This window comes from Vitis vinifera, chromosome 6 (assembly GCF_030704535.1).
Source record: "Vitis vinifera cultivar Pinot Noir 40024 chromosome 6, ASM3070453v1".
Taxonomy (NCBI): Eukaryota; Viridiplantae; Streptophyta; class Magnoliopsida; order Vitales; family Vitaceae; genus Vitis; species Vitis vinifera.
The window spans coordinates 16,438,104-16,465,806 of record NC_081810.1 but is presented as its reverse complement, the minus strand read 5'-3'; the positions used below and the strand labels follow the sequence as shown (position 1 = coordinate 16,465,806).

General features: G+C 37.1%; 1 protein-coding gene across 1 annotated transcript; it reads right to left on the bottom strand.

The window, feature by feature from the left end:
• Positions 1 to 485: 485 nt before the first annotated feature.
• On the bottom strand, positions 486 to 25,519 carry LOC100249541 (protein FAR1-RELATED SEQUENCE 3). Its single transcript, XM_002270405.4, has 6 exons — positions 25,295 to 25,519; positions 21,882 to 24,230; positions 21,682 to 21,771; positions 21,178 to 21,327; positions 9,640 to 9,756; positions 486 to 825 (listed from the first exon to the last, which is right to left on the bottom strand). The coding sequence occupies exons 2-6, from the start codon at positions 24,129 to 24,131 to the stop codon at positions 781 to 783; spliced, it is 2,652 nt and encodes an 883-aa protein (XP_002270441.1). The 5' UTR covers positions 24,132 to 24,230; positions 25,295 to 25,519; the 3' UTR covers positions 486 to 780.
• Positions 25,520 to 27,703: the final 2,184 nt, after the last annotated feature.

The following is a 27,703-nucleotide window of genomic DNA, read 5'->3' as shown; positions in this document are numbered from 1 at the left end:
TTTGATATAAGAATTATAAGCTCTCTGCGCACAACTCCTCTGATGAACTGATATTCAACTTGGATATGCTTGGTTCTCCCACAAAAGAAACTCTTCTTTCTCTCATACCAGTCAGTCACATGTGCATCGCGCCTGGTCTGGTCCCGAGTTCTACCATGGCCCAAAGATCCCTAGGATCTGTCCTGGGCCTGGAAATTTAAGATATCATCCTCTCTCTTACCCCGGATCGCTTGGCCCAATGCAAAACACGCCCAAGCCCACAAGAGACCAATTAACAACCCCTAATCACAAATTTGAAGAAAAACAAAGAAAATGATCTGATTCCCACATGCCATGTGAATCCAAAATTCCAAATTAGGTTTATGGCGTCCACTTCTCACTCAGGAATGGGGTTTGGCCGTAGCATAATATAGTAGCTGCAAAAGACTTCATTGATTGAGATAATTGGCTTAAAAAACAAGAAAGAAAAAAAGCTCAGAAGGATATGAGTGAAACAGAACTCTTCAATGCCTTGGGAGCCATTGGATTTGATGAGTTACATGTACAAATATGCTGAACAAGAAGCTTCCATGGACTAATATGACAACATTAGAATATGGAAGTGGAAGAAGCAGCATTCCCAACTCACTTGGGAGTGGTGACTCAATATATATATCTATATTCTAATCATCATCATCATCATCCAAATTCCTGTCCATCAAACAGGAGACCCCCCCACCTCCACCCCCACCAGCTCCAGATATGTAGTCATGGCTACTACACATCATAATTTTAAGTTCTTTACTTCCGCTGCTTTTTCGATGGTGTTTCTGACTGCGCCTCACCCTGTCAAAATTAATGTCCCATGGATCAGATTGGAGGGAAAAGTTCAAGTGCAGAAACAACAATTTAATACAAAATAAAGCTATTGTCCTACATGACACCCATGTTATTCAAACTTCATGGTGACTGCTTACTGCTTGGGTTATGGAAGAAGAGATGATAGTAGCATACTAGTACTTATCACTCACAGCAGTTACTATCTATGCATTTAAGATATCCAAAACATTCGATTCACTATTCTTTATGTAGTTCTTGAGCTGTAAGATGGATGCACCAAAAGCCCAGAAGTCTGCTAAGGCTTAGGTGCATGGTGCAACCCAATGAATGAGACTGGGCAAAGCGAGGCACAACATAAAATTGGAAAAATACAATCAGTAATTCCAGTGTGCGGCATGGTAAAATGAATAAAAATTTGTAATTTGAAGGGCTGTTCCTAAAGGACCTGACAAATTCCTAAATGGAATTCTTGGGTTCTTTTTATTGGAACTATGTTTCTGTTTATTTTTGTTTCAAATCTACTTCTTGGAAGAAAGTGAGTTTCTTTAGATTTTGGACTTTGAATTGTATATCAATGGAAAAAAGGAATGTTGAAGTTGAAAAAAAAACCCCAGAAGATAAATTTTTACACATCTCTAATTAGGGAATGTCAATTATAGAAAATATATGATTATTCTATCCAAGCAACAAACAAATCAAGATTCCAGGCATTTAATAAAGAGTGCAACAAAAAAGGTCATGCAATTATGTAAAATTTCAACATATAGTAAAAAACTGCAAGAACAAAAATGCCAAAAGAAGAAGAATGAAAATAGATGAGGCGCGCCTCTCCAACAAGTGGCATGCCTTCATAGGAAAAGCACTAGAGCAAAGAAGTAGTTGTGCCTTCGATCTAGGCGTGCTTCACAGACAGCAGTAGCAGATACAGAGCATAATGGATTGACTGCTCTAGCAGTCCACACCATTGTCAGGGAAAGGACTTTGAGTCTTCTGGCTATATTTCAGTTTGTGATCCAGATTAAGATAGATAAACAGCTCCGATTGATCATATGTGAGGGCTTTTAGATAATAAAAGGATTGCAATCATTTTAATCATTCTTAGGGGATTTCAGACAAAAAAAGGATTATAGTTATTTTTTTCTGAGTGTTTGTAAACTGAGAACATGAAACTATAAGAGTGGAGTGTATGATTACCTACTTATTTTCTACTTGTTTTACTTTTACTACAAATTTCCTACTATTGTAACCTGATTTGCCCTCTAAAATGAAATATATCTTCAAACTGTTAAAACATCCCTCTCCAGATGCTAAGGGCCTGTTTGGTTTTTGTTTTCAAGAACTGTTTTATGTTCTTGAAAACAAAAAACACAAAAAACTTGTTTGGGGAAGGGGGCGTGTTTTTGTTTTTTGTGTTCTCAAAAAAGTGGTTTTTGAGAACAATAAAAAGATGTTTTCATTGTTTTTTCACTGTTCAAATAATAGATTGTTTTTCGTGTTTTCTTTTCCTTCTTTTTGTGTTTTCTTAGCTGTTTTTTGTGTTTCTACAAAGGTGAGTTCCACCCAACCACCACACCCCCACCCACAAACCCTTTCTTCTTCCTTAAATTATTGAAATTAATATACTTACACATGGTGACAAAGTCATCATTTGTTGAAAAAAATTATAACTAGTGTAAAAATTTCAAAATAGAATCATTTTTTTTTTTAATTTAAATGAATTGTGTATATGAAAATTATTTATATATTTATAATATCAAGTTAATAGAAGAAAACACTTTATTAATTAAAAAAAAAACTTTCAAACATGAAAATTATTTATATATTTATAATATCAAGTTAATACAATTTTTTTTTTTTTTTTTTCTAAAAACACAAAAAACTGTTTTCCATAATAGTTTTCAAAAACAGCAACCAAGTAGGCCTTAAGTTTCTTCATAGAAACTCCATTGAACCAACTTGCAAATACCAAATCCAAATCCTAATATACCACTAGATTGATGCCAAAAAAGGATATGATGCAAGTTGGAATGGACAATTTTCATGCTATAATAGAGGCATTTTAGTTCTAATGGGCCGCCCCACTAAAGTCGCTGTCTTCTTAATCAAATCCACCCATGTTAGTCAAGCCCTTCTGATTCATCCAACTTTTATGGGTACTTTTCATGTGCAAAACAAAAGCAACTTCCTCATCCTCAAATATATCCACCAACAAGAGTTACTATAGCAGTATAGCTCTCATCATTACCGTTCAAACTGCAGTAGCAGTTTCTAAGGGTTGTTCACTGTCAATAACTAGTTTTAAATTGGTGGCTAGAGTTAGTTTGATTTAAAAGAAAGAATTAATCATTCTTAGGGTTTTAAGTCTATAAATAGGGATGCAATTATCTCTTGATTTAGTGATTGATAAATTGAGAATTTGAAGCTGTTGAGAGAGAGAGAGAGAAGAAAAACCTTAATTCTCATTCGTATGTTTACTTACAATTGAGCAATATATATATACAAGGCTAGGAGTCCTAACTACCATACATGTGACCTATATTAACAAGGAAAAATTATATACTATAAATACATTATATTCAACACTCCCCCTCAAGCTGGAGCATATACGTCATATGCACCAAGCTTGTTACAAATATATTTAATCCTAGGACCTCTGAGAGATTTAGTGAAGATGTCTGCTAGTTGATCATTTGAATTAACAAAACTTGTAGCAACACATCCTGATGCGATCTTCTCTCTAATGAAATGACAGTCAACTTCAATATGCTTGGTCCTTTCATGAAAGACTGAATTGGATGCAATATGTAATGCGGCCTGGTTATCACAGATGAGTTTTATCTGTTCATCCTTTCCAAATCTCAACTCTCGAAGAAGATGTCTCAACCATATGAGTTCACATGTTGCCAAAGCCATAGCTCGATACTCGGCTTCAGCGCTAGATCTGGCCACTACATCTTGTTTCTTACTCTTCCAAGATATTAGATTACCTCCAATAAAAACACAGTACCCTGAAGTGGAACGTCTATCTGTGGGTGAGCCAGCCCAATCTGCATCTGTGTAACCAACAACCTGAGTATGACTTCTGTTCTCGTACAACACACCTTGGCCTAGTGTACTTTTGATATATCGAAGAATGCGGATTACGGCATCCCAATGGCTATCACATGGTGACTGTAGGAATTGACTAACAACACTCACAGGAAAAGAAATGTTTAGACGAGTAATGGTGAGATAGTTCAATTTACCTATGAGCTGTCGATATCTCCCGGGGTCTCCTAAAGGCTCCCCTGTCCTGGTACAAGTTTGACATTCGGATCCATAGGTGTGTCTACCGGTTCACAGTCTAACATACCGGTTTCTTCCAGGATGTCTAAAGCATACTTCCTTTGGGAAAGGACCACACCAGAACTGGATTGAGCTATCTCAATTCCCAAGAAATACTTGAGTTTCCCCAAGTCTTTGGTCTGAAAGTGGGTAAAAAGATGTTGCTTTAGTTTCTGAATACCATCCTGATCACTGTCTGTAATGACGATGTTGTCCACATAAACAACCAGATAAATACACTGCCCCAAGGAGTTATGATGATAGAAAACTGAATGGTCTGATGTACTGCGAAGCATGCCAAACTCTTGAACAATAGAACTAAAACGGCCAAACCATGCTCGAGGAGATTATTTCAAGCCATATAGAGAACGGCGTAACCTGCACACTAAACCAGACTCCCCCTGAGCAACAAAACCAGGAGGTTGCTCCATATAAACTTCCTCGGCAAGATCACCATGAAGGAAGGCATTTTTAATATCCAACTGATAAAGAGGCTAAGAACACATAGCAGCCATGGAGAGAAGCAGACGGACAGAAGCAATCTTGGCAACAGGGGAGAATGTGTCACCATAATCAGAACCATAAACCTGAGTATAGCCTTTAGCAACTAAGTGGGCCTTAAGGCGATCAATCTGACCATCAGGACCAACCTTAACTGCGTAAACCTAACGACAGCCAACGGTAGATTTACCAGAGGGTAAAACAACAAGATCCCAAGTGCCATTAGAGTGCAGAGCAGCCATTTCATCCACCATTGCCTGTCGCCAGCCTGGATGGGAAAGAGCTTCATGGGTGCTCTTTGGAAGAGAAACAGAGGATATAGCAGAAACAAAAGCAGAATAGGGTGAAGATAATCGATGATAACTCAAAAAATTGTAAATAGGATGAGGATTACTAGTAGAGCGAGTACCTTTCCGAACAGCAATGGGTAAGTCATTAGGAGAAGGCAGAGCCGGGGCAGGTGAAGCCGAAGGGATAGGAAGTGAGTCAGCAGGTGCCTCAGCAAAAGGGAGAGGAGCAACGACACAAGGACGACGATGATAAACCTGAAGTGGTAAAGGAGGCATAGCATCAGGTGGGGAGACAATGGGAATGGGCAAGACTTCAGAAACAGGAAGAGACTCAGAAGTGGTGGAAAAGAATGGTGAGTCCTCAAAGAAGGTGACATCAGCGGAGATAAAGTATCGATGAGTCTCAAGGGAATAACAACGATAACCCTTTTGAAGTCTAGAATATCCCAAGAAGAGGCACTTCATGGCTTTGGTGGAAAGCTTGTCCTGTCCAGGAGTGAGAATATGAACAAAGCAAGTACAACCAAAGACACGAGGAGGAAGGAAATAAAGTGGTTGGTCAGGGAAGAGAAGGGAGTGAGGAATCTGATCGTGTAAGACAGAGGAGGGCATACGATTAATCAAATAACAAGCGGTAAGAATAGCGTCCCCCCAAAAACGAAAAGGAACATTACTATGGAGGAGGATAGTACGAGCTGTCTCAACAAGATGTCGATTCTTGCGTTCAGCTACCCCATTTTGTTGAGGAGTATGAGCACAAGAAGACTAATGAAGAATCCCATGATGAGACATAAACGAAGTAAATGGGGCTGAAAAATATTCCCTGGCATTGTTACTGCGTAACACACGAATAGAAATATTGAACTGGGTTTGGATTTCGGCATAAAATTTCTGGAAAATAGAGAATAACTCAGCTCGATTTTTCATTAAAAATAACCGAGTACATCGAGAATAGTCATCAATGAAAGTGACAAAATACTGAAATCCTAAAGTAGACGCAGTCCGACAAGGACCCCAAACATCAGTGTGGACAAGCTCAAAAGGAGACTTTGCCCGATTATTCAAACGCTTTGGGAACGAGACACGAGTATGTTTCCCAAGCTGACATGACTCACACGGAAGCGACGACAAAGTGGAAAAACGAGGGACCATCTTCTGGAACTTGGAGAGACTAGGGTGGCCCAGACGATTGTGAATGAGGAGAGGAGCATCAGTGGAAATGCAAACTGCAGGAGATGAATCCGAGGTGAGGTGATAGAGGCCTTGAGACTCACATCCTATGCCAATCGTCTTCCCCGTACTCCGGTCCTGCAAGGTCACAAATTTATCAGAAAAGGTAATAGAGCAATTAAGAGTACGAGTGATTTTGCTGATGGAAATAAGATTAAAAGGACATTCAGGAGTATAAAGGACAGAAGTGAGAGGTAGAGAAGACAAAGGAAGGGCCAAACCAATACCTTTAGCCACAGTTTGAGAACCATTAGCTAAGATAACATTAGGTAAAGCAGAGGTAGTAGTAATAGAGGAGAAAAGATCCTTATTACCAGATAGGTGATCAGAAGCTCCAGAATCTAGAATCCAGGGTCCAAGAGAAGATGTGTGGGTAAGGCAGGCAGAGACATTACCAGGCTGGGCAACAGAGGCAACAGAAGCTTGAGATGCGGAAGAGCTCGGAGGCTGAGGCAGCGGAAAATCAAAGGACTGGGCCACATGGGCAGTGCGAGGAGGCCGTCCATGTAACTGATAGCAACGATCGCGAGTGTGGCCAAGTTTATTGCAATAGGTGCAATGAGGACGTTGACCTCTACCTCGGGTACCACTGCGGCCTCCTCGAGAGCTAGTTTGAGAAACTAACACAGAAGAATCTGAAGTGCTATCAAATGACAAAGTCTGAGTGGAGGAGATACGGAGGAGGCGAGCAAACACATCATCCAAGGACGGAACTGATGAACTACCAAGAATCTGATCGCGGACAGGCTCAAGATCCGGACGGAGGCCAATAAGAATAAGAACCATGAAGAACTTGTCAAGCTGTGTTTGTTGAGCCCCAACATCAGGAGTAAGAGGCATCACAGTCAAGAACTCCTCCTTAAGAGAGGCAATCTGACCAATATAAGTAAATAGGTCCAAGTCCTGTTGGCTGATATGGACAATAGCAGAAGCCACCTTATAAAGACGCTGGATATCATTCATGTATAATCCTTTGGCCTGAGTCCAAAATTTAAAACAAGTTTTGTAGGCCCGAAGATGAAGAAGAATCTTGGGATCAACCGATTGCCATAATACACTACATAACTGTGCATCTATCTTCCTCCACTGTACGCGGTCAACCTCAGGGATATCTGCCTCTTGGGTAACCAAGTGATCCTCATATCCTTGACCCATAAACCAAAGTTCAACAGAGGCAGACCAGGAAAGATAATTTTCACTGCCAACCAATTTCTCCGAAGTAATCATAGGAGATCCAGATATGACAGAGGAAAAAATGGAAGCTTTAGTAGCTATATCCACTTATCTGGAGAATGAAGTATGTTTGGATCGAAGAGAGCCCTAATACGGCTTCAGATTGCGGCGTGGCACCACCGAAAAAGGGAGACGGCCTCAGATCGTGGCGTGGTAACACCAGAAAGGTAGAAGAACACTTCCTAAGGTACGTGCAAGGATTGGGGTGGAGAAAAAGTAGTCGGACCTTCGCCGGAAAGACTGTTTGGAGGGCTGACGGAGACAAAAATCCCCAAAAGAGGTACGTGCAAGGCTCGGATGGGAGAACCAGGGAGGTAGGGATGCTGGTCGGCGTCAGGCGAGGCTGGAGGAGGAGGCACGTCGTCAGAACAGGCCTCACGCACCGGCGCGTGAGATGCAGTCGCCGGCCGAAAAATTGCGCGTGGCCGGCGCATGGATGGTCTTTTGGTTCTGATGCCTTCACAAAAGTTGGAGATCTCCTCCAGGCGCTCCTTCTGGTATGATCGGTGTCGGAAAAAGACGTCGCCAGAAAAGTTCGCCGGAAAATTTTACCGGCGGTGAGTGTTTTCTGACGACGATCCGATTGACCGGAAAGTATTGGGAGATGGAGAAGGTGATCAGAATGAAACACGGTCACCGGAAGGTTTCCTGAAGTTGATGACACGGGAAACAGGAAAGAATTAGGTTTTCTCCTTTGGCTCTGATACCATGTTGAGAGAGAGAGAGAAAGAAGAAAAACCTTAATTCTCATTCGTATGTTTACTTACAATTGAGCAATATATATATACAAGGCTAGGAGTCTTAACTACTATACATGTGACCTATATTAACAAGGAAAGATTATATACTATAAATACATTATATTCAACAGAAGCTTTAAGCTTTGTTTGGAATGTGACTACCCTTCTTTCTCTTCTACTTGTCATACTATCCTCATCTTCATCCTGCTGTTCTTTTCTTTAATTTTTCTGCTATTAAAACCAAATTTGCTGCCTGGAACAAAATGAAAGTCAAGGAATGAGCATCTGATACTTGAACATGAGATGGTCTCCACCAACCACTGGAACAAAGATCGCAATTTAGATCATTCAACTACACTAAAAAGCATTCCACTCCCTCAAAAGTCCTATTTCTCACTTCTTCCAAATATACAAGCTCTCACAGAAAAGCAACTCCCCAAACCTTCTTTTCTACTTCCTTACAAATCCATGCCACAGCTTAAATAGAACTCCTCAAACAAGCTCCATGGATAAATACAACTCCAAGAGAAGAAAATAACCAGGGACCAAATTCAATAGCCAAAAGGCAATGAATGAGGAGATGATTAGCAGGCTCGCCAAAACATTTACACGTCCAATCAAAGAAGGGTAGTTGGGGAGCCATCGGCCCCAATTCTGATTTCCGGAAAGCTAACATCATCACAAAGAAGCAAGGCCTTGAAAAAAGATTTTCCTGTGAATCTACCACCCTTGCTCCTTTTACAAATCAATAACATCTAAACCACATGCACCCATCTCCACCAGCTTCAACATCCAATCATTGAAATCCTAGGACTGTAAAATATAAGTTTTAACCACATTCCCAGGGGGATCAAATATAAGTTTCTACTACAAGATTGCAGCACCCATTACTCTGCAAACTGTGGATACTTTTAACCACCTGGTGCCATAAGCAATTATTTACCTTAGAAAATTGCCACAATTACCTTTTTATTAAAGCTTTGTTCTTTGAAGACATCCCCTCTACACCCCTCAAACTTATGCATACAGACTTGGTATCCCACATTAGTAATCAGACTTAGGTCCACAGATGTAAACCCCCCTTATACTAGACCACATTCTCAAATATTAGCATAGATACACCACATGTGCATGTTCATACACACACAAAGACACCAAACCCCCCTCATACTTAGATTATGTTCTTATTTATTAGCATGTGTCCATATCTGCGCACAAGCATGCACACACACTTATACAAAGGTTTCCACATTCAGTGCACAACCAACTTTTCTCATTTTGAAGAATCCTACTGGAGGCTACATTACATATTGAAATCCAACGCCAAAAAGCAGAAATACGACTCTGAGGAAAAGATAAACACCAGTCCCATTGTCCACTTCTCACATGCGTCATAAAATGAGGATAACCAGAGTGTGAATCACAAAAGAGAGTTTTGAATTCTATGCATCAGAGACAGTAAATAATCATGATAAGAATAAGGATTAAGATAATTATCTTACTGCATTTGACAACTGCTCACGAATATAGGCCATGGACCTCAACATAGCACCTAATGTATCCCTGGAAACCTGAAACTTCACCTCTGACTCCCCTGAAGTTGTCTCAGTATCTTGAAGCTGAAACAATATAAAGAAAGAAATTCTTAATTAAATGAATAATGAAATAGATAATATAAAAACATGAAATAAGGACAAAGAACAGTTTTTGGCCATGGGATCAACACTTCACCATGATGATTGATCTGAATGATATAGAAACATTCATGTATCAAATAATTTCCTTGGCAAGCATAATATATTTTGTTCTTCTGTCATTCCAAGACAATAAAAAATCACTCTCTGAATAATTTGGACACTTGCATTCACATTGAGAGATAAACAGGCAACATGCAGAAAAGCATACACACATACATTAAAATATGTTTTCCAGGAAACAGAATAAAATCCATGGTACCATAAATTCAATGATACCTCTACTAATGGTGTTCAGGCAACACCTTACACAAATGCATGAAATCCAAATAATTCAGTTGTGCTGTGATCAATAACAAAAGCTATGATACTCTCGACTCTCCAACTTTATTAAAAGTACCCATGTCAACATGAGTGTGAGAGTGGGATTCTTGTTGGATAATCCAACTTTACATTGGATATGACTGTTTGATTTTGATTGTTTTTTTAAACTCCCTTCAGATTATTACATTGTAAAAAGTGAGAATTTAAAAATATTTAGGGACAAGGGGAAAAAAGATAAAGATAAAAAAAAAAAAAAGGAAGTTCTTATAAAAAATACCTTTACTTTTCTAATTATTATTATTATTATCATTATTTGTTTATTTTTGTTATGCTGTATCCCCATATCCATATCTAAAGTTTAGATCATTTTTAGTCAATTCCCCATATCTTAAATTTTAGAGTTAAAAAAAAAAATTAATTCCTAGATCGTACCCACACCAAACTCCAACCGACATAGAACAAAAGTATCAACTGCAAAAAAAATTCCTTATTTTGGCTTCCAAAATTACCACCTGGATAGCATCTGAGCATAACCTATTGAGAACACATTCCAGCCATGGGACACTATCAATACAGTTCGGGAGAGATGAAATTGTGCCCTTCAGAAGGGCACCTCTCAAAACCATCCCAGTTCATTTTCTGTGACAGAGAACTATCCAATAAAAGAAATCTACTTGTTTTCTTTCCTTTCTTTGATAAATGAATATTGAACATAGATAAAGGTGTAGCACAATTAATTGTCTGTGCCCAACTTAAACTATCAGGAGTTAAATGGCATGAATTGAAAAACATTTCATTCTACCTGAGACACTTAATGATTCATTCATGCCAACTTTTTCCTCCAACCAGAATGGTTGTGTGCCTCAGTTATAGCATAAATCATCACCACAATATGCTTTAGGCTCCCTTAAACTACTACCACCACATCTTCACTCACTGCTAGAGGCTACTATAAAGGTTATTTTGAATTTTGTCTTTCCCGGTCTTCCTAGTTACCAGTATCAGAGCCCTCAATTAGGAAGTAAGAGATGTGTATGGGGTAGGTTTATTTTTTTTTTTTAGATAAATGTGTATGGGGTAGGTTTATAGAAAACCATAAGGAATGATTGAGATAGTTTTAGTAGTAGAGTTGCTTTTTCAGTGGAAAATGAGAGGAGATTGAAATTTTGGAAGGACAAATGGTGCGATGACGAACCACTAAGCATTTCTTTCCCCTCTATATTTGCTTTAACTACTTCCAAGGAGGCTTGGATAGAGGATGTTTGGAAACATTCAACTGATGGAGGTTGTTGGGCACCCCATTTCTCTAGGTGGCATAATGATTGGGAGGTGGATATTGTGGAGTGTTTCCTCTTGAGATTACAAGGGAGGAGAGTGTGTAGGGATGAGGAAGATAAAGTGATTTGGACAAAGTCAAAGAATTGAATTTTTTTTGCTAAAGCCCTTTTCAAGGCCTTGGAGCTGGAAAGTCAAGCTGCATTCCCAACAGGAGTTATTTGGAATTCTTGGGTGTTGTTGAGGGAGGGCTTCTTTGCATGAAAGACTACTTAAAATAAGGTTTTAACTTTGGATCACATTTAGAGGCGAAAGTGGTCTCTAGCAAATAAATGTTTCTCTTGTTGCACAGAGGAAGAATCCATTAATTACATCCTCATCCATTGTGGCAAAACAAGGGTTTTATGACATTTTTTGTATTCTTTGTTTGGTGTGTCGAGGATGCTTCCCTTATCAATAAGAGAGATGCTTTTAGGGAGGCATGACTCCTTTGTGGGTTCAAAAAAGGAAAAAGGTGTGGTGAGCTACTTCTTTGTGCCTTTTCTGGACAATTTGGAAGGAAAGGACTAGTAGGGCATTTGAAAATGAAGGAACCAATGGCATCTCAAACAAGAACAAGAAATGATAGATAGGTAGAACCAATGTGTATTTGTGTGTGTGTGAGAGAGACATAGAGGGAGAGAGAGAGAAAGAGAGAGAGAGAGAGAGAGAGAGAGAGAAAGAGCAATGGATTTCCTTACTTAAACAACAAAGGTAACAAGCTCATATTTGGTCACTAAAATCTCCTTCTAGAACAAATAAATGTTATTAATTATACCAATCTAATTTATTTTGCATACATTTTCTGGATGTTTAATTTATTTGAGTATTGTTTGTATAAGCACTCTACCTGTTCAAGTACACTAAATATGGTTTGGGTATATGAAGATATACACATGGGATTCTTATGACAATGAATATAATAATTTTTCTAAAAAATTTAAATTTGATTTTTCTTAAAAATTATGAAAACAATAGTGAAAGGTGTATGTGTCATTGTATCGTTACATCTCATATCATGTATCATATATTTATGTTAAAATATGCTTAAAATATGACATGAATTGCGATACATATCGATTTTCATAAAAAATGTACTATATCGTTATCACATATCGTGTATCTTAAGTTTTTGACTATGCCCCCTTTACCTCCACCACCCATAAATCTCCAACTCGTATTTATGCTCAATGCAATTTTGAATAGAGAGGCATAACTATCTTACAACAAAGGCTTCCCACACCATTCATCTAACCAAAATTTACTTCTTAACCCATTTCCTATAATATACAAGCCTTTGGCCAAAACTCTCCCCTAACTAAGCTAACCATATTGCTTTTCAAAGTCCATGCCAAATGCCTTAGATATTTAAAGCTCCACCCACCATCCATCTCCTTGAATTTTCCAAAAACAAACCTCTTGCAAAAACTATTTTTCTTACCCACAAACCTAAAAAACCATTCTCTCAGAAAATTCTTATTTAAGGTAGCAAGACTTGTAATGCCTACAGATTGAAGGGTTATCTTTTGAGGCGTTGGAAGAGGAGGAGGCAAGGAATTTAGAGGTGTTTTTCTTGGAGGAAGAGGTGTTGGGTGCGCTGTGGGAGCTGAATAGTGACAAAGCTTCAGGTCCAGATGGTTTTTCGAAGGCTTGTTGGAGTTTTAGAGGGGAGTTTGTGAAATTTGATATGCTGAATTTTTTTTAATGAACGAGTTCCATGAGCATGGCAGATTTGTTCGAAACCTTAATGCGACCTTTCTGGTGCTGATTCCCAAGAAGAACAGGGCTATCAACCTTAAGGATTTTAGGCCAATATGCCTAGTGGGAGGACTCTATAAGTGGTTGACAAAAGTATTGGCCAATAGGCTAAAGAAAGTAATGGGAAAGGTGATTTCTGGCTTTCAAAAAGTCTTTGTGGAGGGAAACAAATATTAGACGTAGTGTTGATAGCAAATGAGGCAATTGATTCTATGCTCAAGAAGAAAGGTAGTGACTTATTGTGCAAGCTTGACATTGAAAAGGCTTACGGTCATGTAAATTGGGAATTCTTGCTAGCAATTCTTGCTAAGACGGGGTTTGAGCAAAAATGGATAAAGTGTTGTATCTCTTCTCCAAGTTTTTCTATTTTAATCAATGGATCCCCCATTGGTTTTTTTCAAAGCTCTAAGGGTTTGAGACAAAGGGACCCAATTTCTCCTTACTTATTTGTGATTGCTATGGAAGCCCTTAGCAGGTTGATTTTGAGAGCTCAAGTTGGTGGTTTCATTTCAGGATTTAAAGTTAGGTCAAGAGGGGGTGGAGGTGAAGAATCTCACATCTCCTTTTTGTTGATGATACTATTATTTTTTGTGAGGCCTCTCAAGAGCAAGTTACTCACTTGTGTTGGTTGCTTATATGGTTTGAAGCCATGTCGGGGTGAAGATCAATTTGGAAAAGAGTGAGATGATTCCAATGGGAGAGGTGGACAATTTGGAAGAGTTGGCTTGTGAAATTGGGTGTAAGGTGGGAAAACTACCTTCTTCTTGCCTAGGGCTCCCCTTGGGGGCCTCTTATAAGTCTATGGTAGTGTGGGGCGGTGTTGAAGAACAATGTTAGAGGAGACTTTCGTCATGGAAGAGACACTACCTTTCAAAAGGGGGAAGACTCACTCTACTTTGAAGTACTCTAGCTAGTTTGCTCATCTATTTTATGTCCTTGTTCACCATCCCTAGATTGGTAAAGTTGAGATTATAGGAGTTTCAAAGGGATTTTTTGTGGGGAGAACGGGCTTTAGAGAAGAAAGTGCATTTATTCAAGTGGTCAACTGTTTGTAAAGCAAAGTCAAAAGGGACTAGGTGTTCGTTCCCTTTCGTTGTTTAACAAGGCTCTTCTTTGTAAGTGGTATTGTTGTTTTGCAAGTGAAGGTGATTCTTTGTGGAAGAAAATCATAAGGGGAAAGTTTGGGGAGGAGGAAGAGGGATGGAAGTCAGGAGTGGTGAGAGATTCCTATGGCTTTAGGGCATGGACAGAGATTGAGAAGCAATGGGAGCTTTTCAATTCAATGATATCCTTTGTGGTGGGTAATTGGAGGAGGGTGAAGTTTTGGAAAGATAAGTGGTGTAACAAGAAGCCATTATGTGAGACTTTTTTGCCCTTGTCTGTCTTATCTGATTCTAAAGAGGCATGGGTAGCTGATTTGTGGGAGCATCAAGGAGAAGGTGGAAATTGGAATTTCCGTTTTGTTAGGAACTGGAATGATTAGGAGTTCGGTGTCATGGAACATTTTCTTTCTTTACTTCAAGGACATTCAATGAAAAGGGATTAGGAGGATAGAGAGGTTTGAAAGGGTGAGAGAAAAGGGGTCTTCTCTGTAAAGGGGCTTTCTTTTGTGCTAAAGATTGGTGGTATTATTCCTTTCCCTTTAAAGATAGTTTGGAACCCTTGGATTCCTTCAAAGGTGAGTTTCTTCACTTGGGAGGCTTGTTGGGGAAAGGTTTTGACTTTGGATTAGCTCCAAAAAAAGGGTGGATTTTGGCCAATAGGTGTGCTTTGTGCAAAGAGGAGTTAGAGTCCATAGATTATATCTTTTTTCATTGTGACAAGGCGAGATTATTATGGCAGCTGGTGTTCTCTATTTTTTGTGTATGGTAGGTTATTTCTGAGTCAGTTAGGGAAACCCTCCTAGGGTGGCATAGGTCTTTTATAGAGAAAAGGTGAATTAAGGCTTGAAGAACTACTCTTACTTGCATTTTCTAGACGATATGGAAGGAAAGAAACAAAAGATTTTTTGATAGTAAGGAATTCCTAAACAATTTCTCTATGTGGGTTAGAGTGTATATAAGTGGTGGCTATACGTATTTGATTGATTTCATAGAGTGGTTTGGGTATTGGATGAGGGAGGGAGTATTTTTTTTGTACCCTCTTTTCCTTTTTTTGCTTGTTTTACTTGTTTTACTTGTATACGACCTGTATACTTTGCACATTTTTTGCCCTTTTATTAATACAATCTCTTACTTATAAAAATAAAAAAGACTTCTAATGCCTACACCCCCATTGCTCTTAACCTTGCAAACAAGGATTCACTTCACATGTGTAATTTTTTCCATGAGTCAGTCCCCTCATGAGAATCCTATTGAATTTTCTCTAGCCAATTTCTAACTACTTTTTTTTTTTTGATAGATAAAAAGGAAGATATATTAAAAAGGGCTTCCAAAAAAGCAGCCCAAGGTATACAAAAAAGTATACAGCTACCACCAGCCTCCAACACAAAAACACCAAGATACAAAAAAAGAAAAAAAAAAAACCAGCCCGCCCTTACCAACGGCCCAACCAATCTAGAAAGCTAAAAAGAATTAAGAGGAACATTATCTAAGTACCCATTCGCTTCCGACCAAAGATAAGAAACAAATGAACTTTTTAGCCTTTGGATAGAGAGCTCTTCCCCCTCAAAGGCAATTCTATTTCTTGCCTTCCATGGTATTCAAAACAAACATAAAGGTCCGGATTTCCACACCCTCCTATGCTTCTTGTCCTCAAATGGCCTATGCCACCCTAGAAGAGTTTCTCTAATTGACGCAGGTAACACCCAAGACACCCTAAAAAGGGCAAACAGCAGCCGATTTCTAACTACTTTAGAAATGATAAAGAAAGACATAAAAGATTGGTAAGTCAGACAAGGCACATTTAACAAGAGAGAATGTTCCCACTTTAGGAAGATACTGCTTCTTCCAAATGGCAAGCATCCTCTTAAAGCGATCTTCCACCACTTCGCACCTTGGGTTGGATATCAAAGGGTTCCCTTCAAGAAGACCTAACTAAGAACTCGACATTTTCTCATCTAGTTATTACAAGAGATCATTGATTTTGCCTTTTTGTCTTCAAACAAGAAAAAAGGATAGATTGACAATGCCTAACAAAAAAATGGGTGCAATCAAATAACAGAAGAAGTATACAAGGCATGCAAAGGCCAAAAAGACATTCATTTTGTATCTTTTTTAATCAGAATCCATCATTTGTATCTATACATATTGGTTATGAGCATTATTTTGTAAAATAAAAGGAAGGCCTTCAAAATTTATTTTCTTAGTGAGGCAAAATTTGAATTGATTTCTACTTATTAATAAAAAATAAAGAATAACAGCAGCCAATTCCTCAACCTCAATTTACAATTTTAGATTTAACCGTGGTTGTTAACTTTCAGACTGTATTTTATATAATTTTTCCATCTTTTTGTATAGTGTGTCCTAAATTTTTTACATAGTAAAAATAGTTTAAAAAGTAAAATAAAATGCATACATATACAAGCTACTTATATGTCGGAAGAATGAAATATGAAACAATTTATAACCAGGTCCATGAAAGATAATAAGATTAAAAAAGTTAAAATATAGACATATCACATTCATTAATATCATACATATGAAAATTTTTTAGACTAAAGCTATGACAAATTCAACTTCAAAATATAAGACAAATTAATGCATAGCTTCATTGTAAAATCCACAAAATAAGCCTTTTAAAAAAAAAAAAAAAAAATTTGAACTACAATTTTTAGTTTGAAGTTCCAACTAGCATATATATTGTTGAAATGCATGTGTTAATGTTCAACCAAAAAAAAATAATCCTACAAATAGAAACAAATATACTAAGCAAAAAAAAAAAAAAAATCAGAAACAAAATATTCATTGATAAGGATTCAAAAGTACAAGTGAATGATGAGGAATCCTTCCCACATATACAAAACCTGAACAAAAGAAGAGATGGACAAGATTTCTGCAATACACCAACGATACATGTACATCAAGATAGTATCACATGAAACTACACAAAGAAAAAGTGACTCTCATACATCTTCTACACAGAGTCCAAAAGCAATGATTGAAAAGTACAAGTGAAGGATGAGGAATCCTTCCATATACAAAACCTGAACAAAAGAAGAGATGGACAAGATTTCTGCAATATACCAACAAGACATGTACGTCAATATAGCATCACATGAAACTATACAAAGAAAAAGTGACTCTCCACTCTATAGGGGGTCAATTCATCTTCTACACAAAGTCAAAAGCATTGTCCCTTGCTTTGCTATTTTAACGACTTTGATTTACACAATAAATCCCAATTGAGCTAAATAACATTGAGAGGAGTGCCCTTGAAAGTTGTGGTTATAGAGGCCCAAAAGTAGGCATCAAAATAAATTAAGTAAAAGTTTTTCTTCACCATCATATTCAAGAGGTTAGTGTTCAAATCATCCAAATCAAGACTAATCAATATTAATGAGAATAAATTCAATTAGATTTCAATCTTTTGAATAAGTCTTTAACAAAAATCATGTAGTGTTTTTATGTAAGATATTTTTTTTCTCTTTCTTTCCCTTTCGTCGTTAGTTTTTAAGCTTAATGTATATTTAATAGTAATTTTTTTTTAAGAATTGCTTTTTTCAAATTTGATTTTTATTAGAAACTATTACAAAAAATCAAAGGTGTTTATGCTGTTCACATGTATATTGTATCGTGTATCACATGTATTTTAAGATACATTTCAAAATAAGATATGTACTAATTTACATACCATCTTACATAAGAATTGTATGGTGTTGTACTACATCATGTACTATAAGTTATTACAACTATGGATTAACTAACATGCCAAAGCACCTTAAAATTAAGAATGAAGAATGTGAGGGCAAGGTTAGAAGCATATTTGGGAAGGCAAAAATGTTAACTAGTGAAATGAATTTACTAATTTATATTGTTTCTTACAATCAATGAATAGATAATATTCTATATATATTCTTACAGATTCTAAGTACACAAGAAAGGGGACCAACCATCATAAAAAACCAAGAAGGATACATATGCTCACCCATAACACGAATTCATCGCTACACTAACCCTATTGACAACATTCAACGCCCATACGAAGCAAATATGCAAAATAAAACTTCAGCTTAAGAATCAACTATGTCATTAAAAGTCTATTGAGTCTCACAGCCAAAGGCTCACGTCAAAGTGATGCACTATGAATGAATCTTGAGGGTATAGCCTCAATACAAGGTACTTCAGTTGGCTTGAAGCTAGTCTCAAGGCTGTTGAGACTTAAAGTCTCAAACATCTAGTGATTTTTCATGTTTTTGGATTTTTATGCATTTATGATATATATTTTATAGCTTCAGTCTCAATAGTTAATGGATTTTAGGCTTTTATGGGCTTTAGGTGTATATTTTATAAGTCTTGCATCTTGGGCTTGGGTCCGGGTCTTGGATTAAACGTTTTACAGAATAAGAGCTCAGCTAGTTTCCATTTAACACTTTAAAAGAAGAGATAGAGAGAGAGAGAGGAAGAAGAAGAATGGATTGACATTCACATTAATGAGGAGGATGATAAAGTAATTAGATATGGTGACAATTCCTTGAAGAAGAGGAAGAAGAAGAAGAAGAAGAAGAATGGGTTGACATTCACATTGATGGGGAGGATGATAAAGTAATTATATATGGTGACAATTCCTTGGAGTTGATGACATCCATACTAATGGTGGCATTGAAGACTACTGATGGAGCCATGAGAAAAAGTTGGATTTTGAAAGAGATAAAGAGGAATTATTAGAAATTATTAAAAATGAAAATATATATATATTATTTTTATTTTTATTTTTTGAGATTTTCTTTGTTTAAGTTCAGCCTTACACCTTATTCTGCCTCCAAGCTTAAGCTTAGTCTCATTTGGGAAAAAAAAAATGCATCGATATTGCCTTTAGTCTTTTATTGTCAATGACACCTTCCCCTCAAGAGTCCAACCATTGCATTCTTTCAAGGTGCATGCAAGAACGCTACTGCTTTTTTCCAAGCTAGAAGTCTCCTCTTGCCTATTAACCAACCATATCACTCCAAAAGAAAACAAGGACACAACCATGCATGCACACAACGGAATAAAGAATTCAAAAACAAAAAAATTAACTCAAAGAATTCAAAAAAAATTTCCTGCCACCAACAAGTGTTTAAGGCTTTCAATATTTCTAGTCCCTCTCTATACAATCCCAAGCAAATATCACTGAACAATTGGATGCCTCACTCTGCTCACATGGGAAAAAAATTTAATCCTACCAACAGAAGGTAGTTCTTAAAGAAAATCTCCTCTACTGATTAATGAATGCTTTTCTTCATAGAGGCATTAAATAGAGATCACATATAAAGGGACACCAAAGGGGGGCACAACCAATCATAGCTTGGCATCACAAGGAAGTACATGCGTCAAACTGTCAATGAACTCCAAGAAGGATCTTCTGCTATTCAAGCCAACTTCTTCGTTAAATTCCCAAACAAGCTCTTCAACCCCCTCTAAGATTTTCCTATCACAATCCTTCCAATTGCACCACACTACGCATAAATGACCTGTTCTCCACACTTCTCTTCTCCTATCTACAAACTTCCCATTCCAACCAGCAAAGCCCAGCCTCATAGCGGATGCAAACACCCAACTTAAACCATAATAGAACAAAAATCAAAGCCCATAGGTTCCTAACCATTGAGCAATGGAGTATGACACTAGCACTCTCTGTCTCCCTTATAGATACAACATCTATTTGGAATCATCTTCTCCCTTCTCACAGGATAGAAACCATCCATATTCAGCCCCAACCCTGTTGGAATCAACTCATGTTTATCCAAGTTAGCTTTCAAACCTGAAATTGCTTCAAAGCAAAAGAAAATAAGTTTAGGGCATTTTAGCTAATCAATATCCACCTCAGAAAAGCAGTGGTGTCATCTGTATACTGCAATGCCATCTCCTCATCCCCATCTGGCATTGTACCTGAAAATCCTACAAGAAATCCCCCATCGACAATCCTGGTTATCATCTGGCCTCAAGCCTCCATCATAATATTTCCACACGCTTCAATATCTTTTCTTCAATTCATTGTGGTCACCTTTGTCTTTGAACAAAATAAGTTTTATGTGAACATGCATTCCAAACTTCCTCCAAAGTTGTCCATCATTTCCTTTGCATTTCAAAACATTTTTACTACATGACAAACCAAAACTCAGCCCAGAACAGAAGTTTCAGCCATGGAAATAAGCCTCAAAAGGACATTTTAAATCATTTAGGCACCCACCCACCAAGATACACACAAACCAAATCTCACCTCAAAAAGTTTCATTCACCAAAACTCATCCGCTTGAACCTCAAACTAGCATTTTAGATTTGCTTTCACCCACACACACACATATACATGTAAAACAAAAGCTCACAATTGTAGGCACCCATATCAAATGCTTTAACATCCATAGAAAATGCTTTCAAGCTTCACTTGGAGATGTTTTTAACCTATGAATTTCCTACAAATGGTCACAAGAGAAGAGCAAAAGCATAGTACAGAAAATTTGTTTGTTATTCATTAAAAAAAATTAAAAAATAATAATAATAAAAATAAAAAAAAATAAAAAATATTAGAGCTGCTTCTCATTTCTCAATCACCTTTTGGACTGCACAATGCATCAAACCTTAATTCTTCTTAGTGAAATGCATATATTGGCAGCCTATCACCAGATAATGTGTCCATTTGAAAACATGAGAGAGAGGTTATGTGTGTTTTCATGTAAGATCTAATATACACACACAAAAAAAGTTCATAAAATTTTACAAGATGAATTTGGAGAATCAACTCAAAAAAATGGTCCTGCCAAAAAGGCTCATCATTCTATGAGACATAGGTCTAGAAGTTGTATTCACACACCTTCAAATTGATGACAGCAACCCTATTTGCTGGTGTTGAAAGCTGCTCATTAATGTAGGCCATAGACCTTAACATGGGTTCCAATGTGACCCTTGAGAGCTGAAACTTCACTTCTGATTCTCCAGACGGAGTCTTGCTGTAGTCTTGCAACTGCAGTAGAGAAACACAGAAAAGGCAGAGAAAAACCTAGGTGTCACTTGTTGAATAAGTAGCAAGAGAACATAAACAGAAAGGCTTATATTGATCTCTGGGTTGTCACTATAGCTACTTTATGATGCACCAGTCCCACTTGTATTTAAGGTTTCAGCTTTATATTTAAGAATTCTAATACTACAAATCGCACATAAGATATCACATCAACACAAGGAAAAGAGTAAGAAAATTTAAGAAATTATGCTTATATAACTCCAAAAAAAAAAAATGAAAAAAAAAAAAGAAAGGAAGAAAGAAGAAGAAGAAGAAGAAGCAGTAAGTGACAATCATACTTGAAGTTTATATACATACCTTCAGGTTGATGACAGCAACTCTATTCCCTGGTGTCGAATTCTTGTTCTCCATTACCCATGTCATTGATTTTAGACAAGGAAGAACCACCTGTGGGGATGGAAAATGAGAAGAAGAAAGAGTCAACAACTAGCTTTCATACTTAGAATCAGAGGATATATGAAACAACAAAAATACAATGAAACAAATCTCTTTAATACCATGTTTTCAGGAGGACCATCATCATGGTGAAGAGATACAGGGGCCATGCGTGGCAGATTCAAGTCGGCAACAGGTTGAGCAGGAACACCAGCATCATTAAGATTAAAGCGCCTTATTACTTCATCTTGCCGTGGCCACAATAATGGTGTCATATCTGAAGCCAATGTAGCAGTCTTCTTGTCATCATAACCAATCCCACTAACCTGAGTGCTAGGAGGTGCAACTTTTGCAACATTTTTCTTCATAACTGCAACCTTCTTCCCTCCTTCTTTAAGAGCAACCATTGCCGCATTATACATCTCTACAGCTATTGCCCCTTCTTCTGCATATTTGATGGCTTCCCGACATAAATTGTTGTACCGGGATGTCAAAGACTCTTGACCATGTAATTCACCACCACGGTCATCTGATCCAACACCACTTTTAGCATTTCTTGTCCACCGTCTCAAGATGTAATGAGATGGCAGTGTAAGTACATTTGTTACAGTGAAGACTGTCAAAACATGTCTACAGAGAATGCCTGAATACTCAAACATTTGGCAGCTGCAGCTTGCTGTCATTTCTGGAATGTTCAATGAGACAATGTATGCCTTGTGGTCATCCTCAAATTTTGCAACCCTGTATGTGCTAATAGCTCCATCACCCTCAATTCTATTTGCAGTATACACAAAAGTTTCAACTAGCTCTTCTTGAAATTTTGCAAATATTTTCCTTGTATAGAGATTTGCCGCTTGTTTCTCCATAGGTGAGGGGGTCCTCAACACTGGTAACGTGCAAATGGTATCAAAATCTGACTCTATTTCTTTTTCAAACCAATTCTCCAAAGCTCTCTCATACTGCCTAAAGAACACTGGTAATGTGGTCTGTTGGTTCACATAACCATCAAAAAAGGAGCCCTCAAATCCTCGATTAGGAGAAATTGAAGCAAAGAAGGAATCCCGAAAATACACAGGGACCCATTGCATTCGAATACTATATAATGATTGAAGCCAATCATTTTGCCTGAGGTCATATTTATCAAGTATAGAATCCCATGATGATTCAAACTCCTCAATTGTTTCAGTTAAGTTAATACAATTATACAGTTCCAGCTGAAAATTAGGATGAGCATGACACACATGAGCCAACCTTTCCTGGCCGTCTCTTAAAACATGCCATTTGCTAATACAGTGGCGGGCTTCAGGAAAAACCTGAGCAACTGCTGCTTGTATGGCTCTGTCTTGATCAGTGGTTATTGAGACAGGAGGGTGATCATTCATTGCAGTGAGAAATGTCTTGAACAGCCAAACAAAGGAAGCCTCAGAATCATCAAGAAGTAGTGCACAGCCAAACAAAATCGTCTGACCATGATGATTTACCCCTGTAAATGGAGCAAATGGTACTCTGCACTGGTTCACTCTGTACATTGTATCTAGGGTAACAGCATCACCAAAATGACTGTAAGCTGTCCTAGACCTAGCATCTGCCCAGAATACGTTAGCCATGTGGTTATCTTCATCAAGTTGTATTGCATAAAAAAATCCGGGGTTTTCAGCCTGCATTTTCTTGAAATAATCCAGCAGATTCTGTGCATCCCTTCCTAATGTTCTTTTTCGATTTGAAGGTCTAGCAGCATAGTTTATGGACCCAGCATTCTTATTTGGACGATTTGATTCTATTGGTGGAGCACTTCTAACTCCACGATTTGTTTCTATAGAAACACGGTTTCCGTCCATGGATACATACATAACACCACTGGGAACAATTCCCACCCCTTGGTAAGTTTCAGCCATGTTCTTTGCAGTATTAGCAAAATGCCTGCGGGGTCGAAGGTAATGCACCTTGCTGGGATTCATCATGGAATGAGTATGCTCCTTTTCAAATTCTGTCACAACCCACTTGCCTTGACCTTTTAACTCTATCTTAAGCATTGCATCACAACTATCAGCATGCCTTCTTTTCAAACCTCCTCTACCACATGCAAATTCCCGAGCAAGAACCATTCCATCAGGTTTAGAACGGGTACAATGACCAGCTTTGGTGGTAAAACCCAAGCGTCTGGCATAATCTTCATAGAAAGTTCTGGCAGCATCTTCAGAATCAAATTCCATTCCTACATGCGGCTCAGCAACCCCATCCTCATCCTGTGCTGTAGAATTTTCAGCTGCATTTATTTCTCCACTTTCATTTGGTTCAGCATCACCATTATCATCTGCTACAGCATGGGATCCCATGTTTCCCCCTTCCACATCTATTACTTCAACATCCATACCAATCTACTTTATTAAGTTTGAAACATGTAATCTGTGGGTGAACTATGTAGGAATGTTCCACATGTTTTATTTCTACCAAAGGAGAAGAATACCAATCTGCATAAAGACAAAATTCCAACCACAGATATAAAAATAATTCACTATTAAACCATGTTCGAGATAAGAAAAAGACATGATAATATGGAAAATCCACAAGAAGAAAAGGTAGATCTCTGTTTAATCGCCAGTAAAACTCACATGAAAATTAAAGGATATTTAGAATCTTACACATCAAGAGAAGATCAAAAAATTTTGACCCTAGACCTAACCCCAACAGCCATCCTGCTTTTTACCATCTGAGCAAAGGCCCAACAATTACATCATGTTTCTTCATAGGAAAAAGAAGCCAATTTCATATGCAGACCATAAATGTATCTAATTTTGAGTTCCTTATCTGAGAACTAGGCACAATTCTATTCTACTTTCCAAGCATTCAAAGCTGCCATACATAATGATTGCTACATATATATACATACTGCCATCATCACCATTACTATCACTCTCAGGTGCCATTTACAAAAATTCTAAGAGCACACCTGCTTGTCCACTTCTCATTTCAAAAATGCCCCACCATTAAATCTTAAAATTACATAACACCACACCTGCTCACCACCAGACCCACCTGAACCAGCCCACGATTCATATCTCCTCATTGCCTTCACAAATGGCCACCCACTTGGCCAGTCAGAAGAACCGAGTTAACCACACCCAACGTGGCAACCCTTTTCTACCCACATATGGCCGCATCAAATTCATCTCAGCCACTCCACTATCAAGTAAAAGAAAAAACCCAACTCCCAGAAGCAGAAAACAACCCCAATACCAGCCATGACCAAACAACAGTAATGAAAACCAACACAATTCCATTAGAACCAATTCCAGAAGCACGACCAAAATCCAACACACAACCTCCCTCGGAAACACCTATATAGTAATAACGGCAATAATCAACCATACTAAGATTGAAATCATCAATACCCGGATCAAGAAAACCAATAAGATCAAAACAAAGAAAATCTGAATGAAATTGAAAGTAAGAAAAGAGCAGAAAACAAGAATTAATAAAGGGTGTAATTTTATTGATTATCAATTCCATCTAGGGCAAAGAAAAGGGCGCTTACTGTGTTTGGAGTTTAGAAATACGGGGAGAGAAGCGGAGAAACGTGGGAGGCGGAGAGATCGAAGAAGAATCAAAAGCGTCGCTGTGAACGAACCACAGACCGCTCTGTCTTATGGTTTTTTTCTTCTTCGTTTTGCCGTTGTTTATTTTTGGAGTTTTGGTCGGACTGAACCCAGCTCTATCCATGCGTTCGTCACAGTGTAAAAAAAACTTATAAAAATTAACGGGCCCTTCTACTTTGTCGCCGTTTTTTTACTTTTCAGCACCTTTAATTTTAAAATCTTATAAAAATAAAAATAAAAATGAAAAGGACAAGAGAAATTATAAAAATTATTTTAGATTTTGTTGATTGCTGAATTTTTCATTGAGGAGAGAATGAGGAAATTTTGTTACATCTCAATTTTAAGATGTAACAAAATTGATTTGACAATTGATATGTCACAATTTTGGAATCATTTATGAGAGTGATATGTCACCACTGATTTGACAATGGTAGGAGTTCAAGTATTTTAGATTAATTAATTAATAATTTTTGTTTTTGTTTTTGTTTTTCTTTTAAGAAAATAGAAGCTTAATAACATGCGGGAATTTGATCAAAAATTAAAATTTAAAATTTTTTTTTTTTAAAATACTTAGTATTACCTTATGTTTAATTATTGAATTGAATTGTACTGCTTAAAAAAAATAAAGTATGAAAATGATTTGTTTAATGAATTAAATTATGCAAATGATATGATATATTTTAAATATTTTTGTCGGATTCTATATAATTAAAATTTTAATCAATAAAAGCATAATTAAATATAAATAATATATGATTGTTCTTTCAAACAAATAAATAGTTACAAAAAGTTTTAAATAATTGAAATAACTTCTAAAAAATAGAAAACTTAACTACTAGATATTTCATTTCAACATCTAAATCTGACGTTGTGTTCCAAACTCAAAAAGTTCCATGAATGCTAAGTTTTCATTATTGTTGTCGACAAATCCCAACATAATTTAATTATTGTTCTTTGAAGATAGTTGATCACATATTTTTAAACAAGTAATAATATTGCTTTGCATTGTGAATAGATATTATGACATTAGTGTAATAATTTTTTATTCATTATTTACTAATAAGATTCTTGTTTCCTAATTTATCTATCCATTTCATGCACTATACCTTCTAAACATTTTGACTTGACATCCTTTGCATTGTATATTATTTGGATGCGTTAAGAGTTATATGAAAGATTTGAGTCACGAGTTCTTTGTAAGTAAATGATTAGTTCATAATTGGTTCATGGATTTAGGTAATCCATTTGAGGTTATAGTGCACTACCTCTTAATAAAAGGGATGACTAATTTCAGTCATGAGGATGGGATTCTCATGGTAAACACATTAGTATAGATGATTATACATTGGACAAAACCTTTGATGAGTCATAAAATTGGTTATCGAGTAGTCATGATCTCACAAAGATATTATAATATATAATCTTCTAACCTTGAGAAGATATTGAGCTTGTACTAAAGTTTGTAGTAGCTTTGACCTATGGATGAGATCTCGAGGTGGTTGTATGTTTCTTATGGATTGGGTCACTATTGATGAATGTTCATGACAATGAGTATTCCCAATAGGAGCACTATGAGCACTATGATATTTCATAAGATTGAGACAGTGTATCTCATTAGTTGATTATAAGGACACATGTTAGGGAAATTTATGGTCATAGTAGTTCCTTAATAGAAGATTGACATATGTCTTTTATGAGTTATTGTATGTCAGTTGATCACAAAATAGGAGGATCTTAGAGTTAAGGATTGTAGAGGCAATCTTGAGAAGTTGATAGCATTTATCTTATTAGAGTATGGATATTAGTTTATGGCGAGACGACATATAGTGGATAGTAGGTCATAGATTCGATTTTTTGTATCTTGTTGTAATATACATAAGATACTATAGTGCAATTAACTCTTTATAGTGGAATATTGAGTCAACTTCATAATTAGATTATGAGAGAGTCGGTATTTGCTTTTGGGTCTCAATGATCCTCTCTCGAACTTATATTCCTTGATGATATTGTTTATGAGGGTTTGTTGAGTTTTTTTTTTTTTTTTTTTACAGGTGTGCATAAGGGTGTTTTAGTTAATATGCAAGGTTCCATAGGAGCTTAGGAGTGGTATCTTTGGATTAGATGAATTGATTAATTGAAGCCCAATATGACTAATTAATAAATTAGGACTCAAGTTGATTAGTTTAAGTGACCCAAATTGAGAATGAACTCAAGTCACTTAAGCTCATTAGAAGCCTATATTAAGGTTTCACTCTAGCCAATTCACTAAAAAGAAGAAAACTCTAGCCACCAACCCTTTGAGAGGATTTCACCCTTCTAGTGCTTAGATTTAAGGAGAAAGAGACATT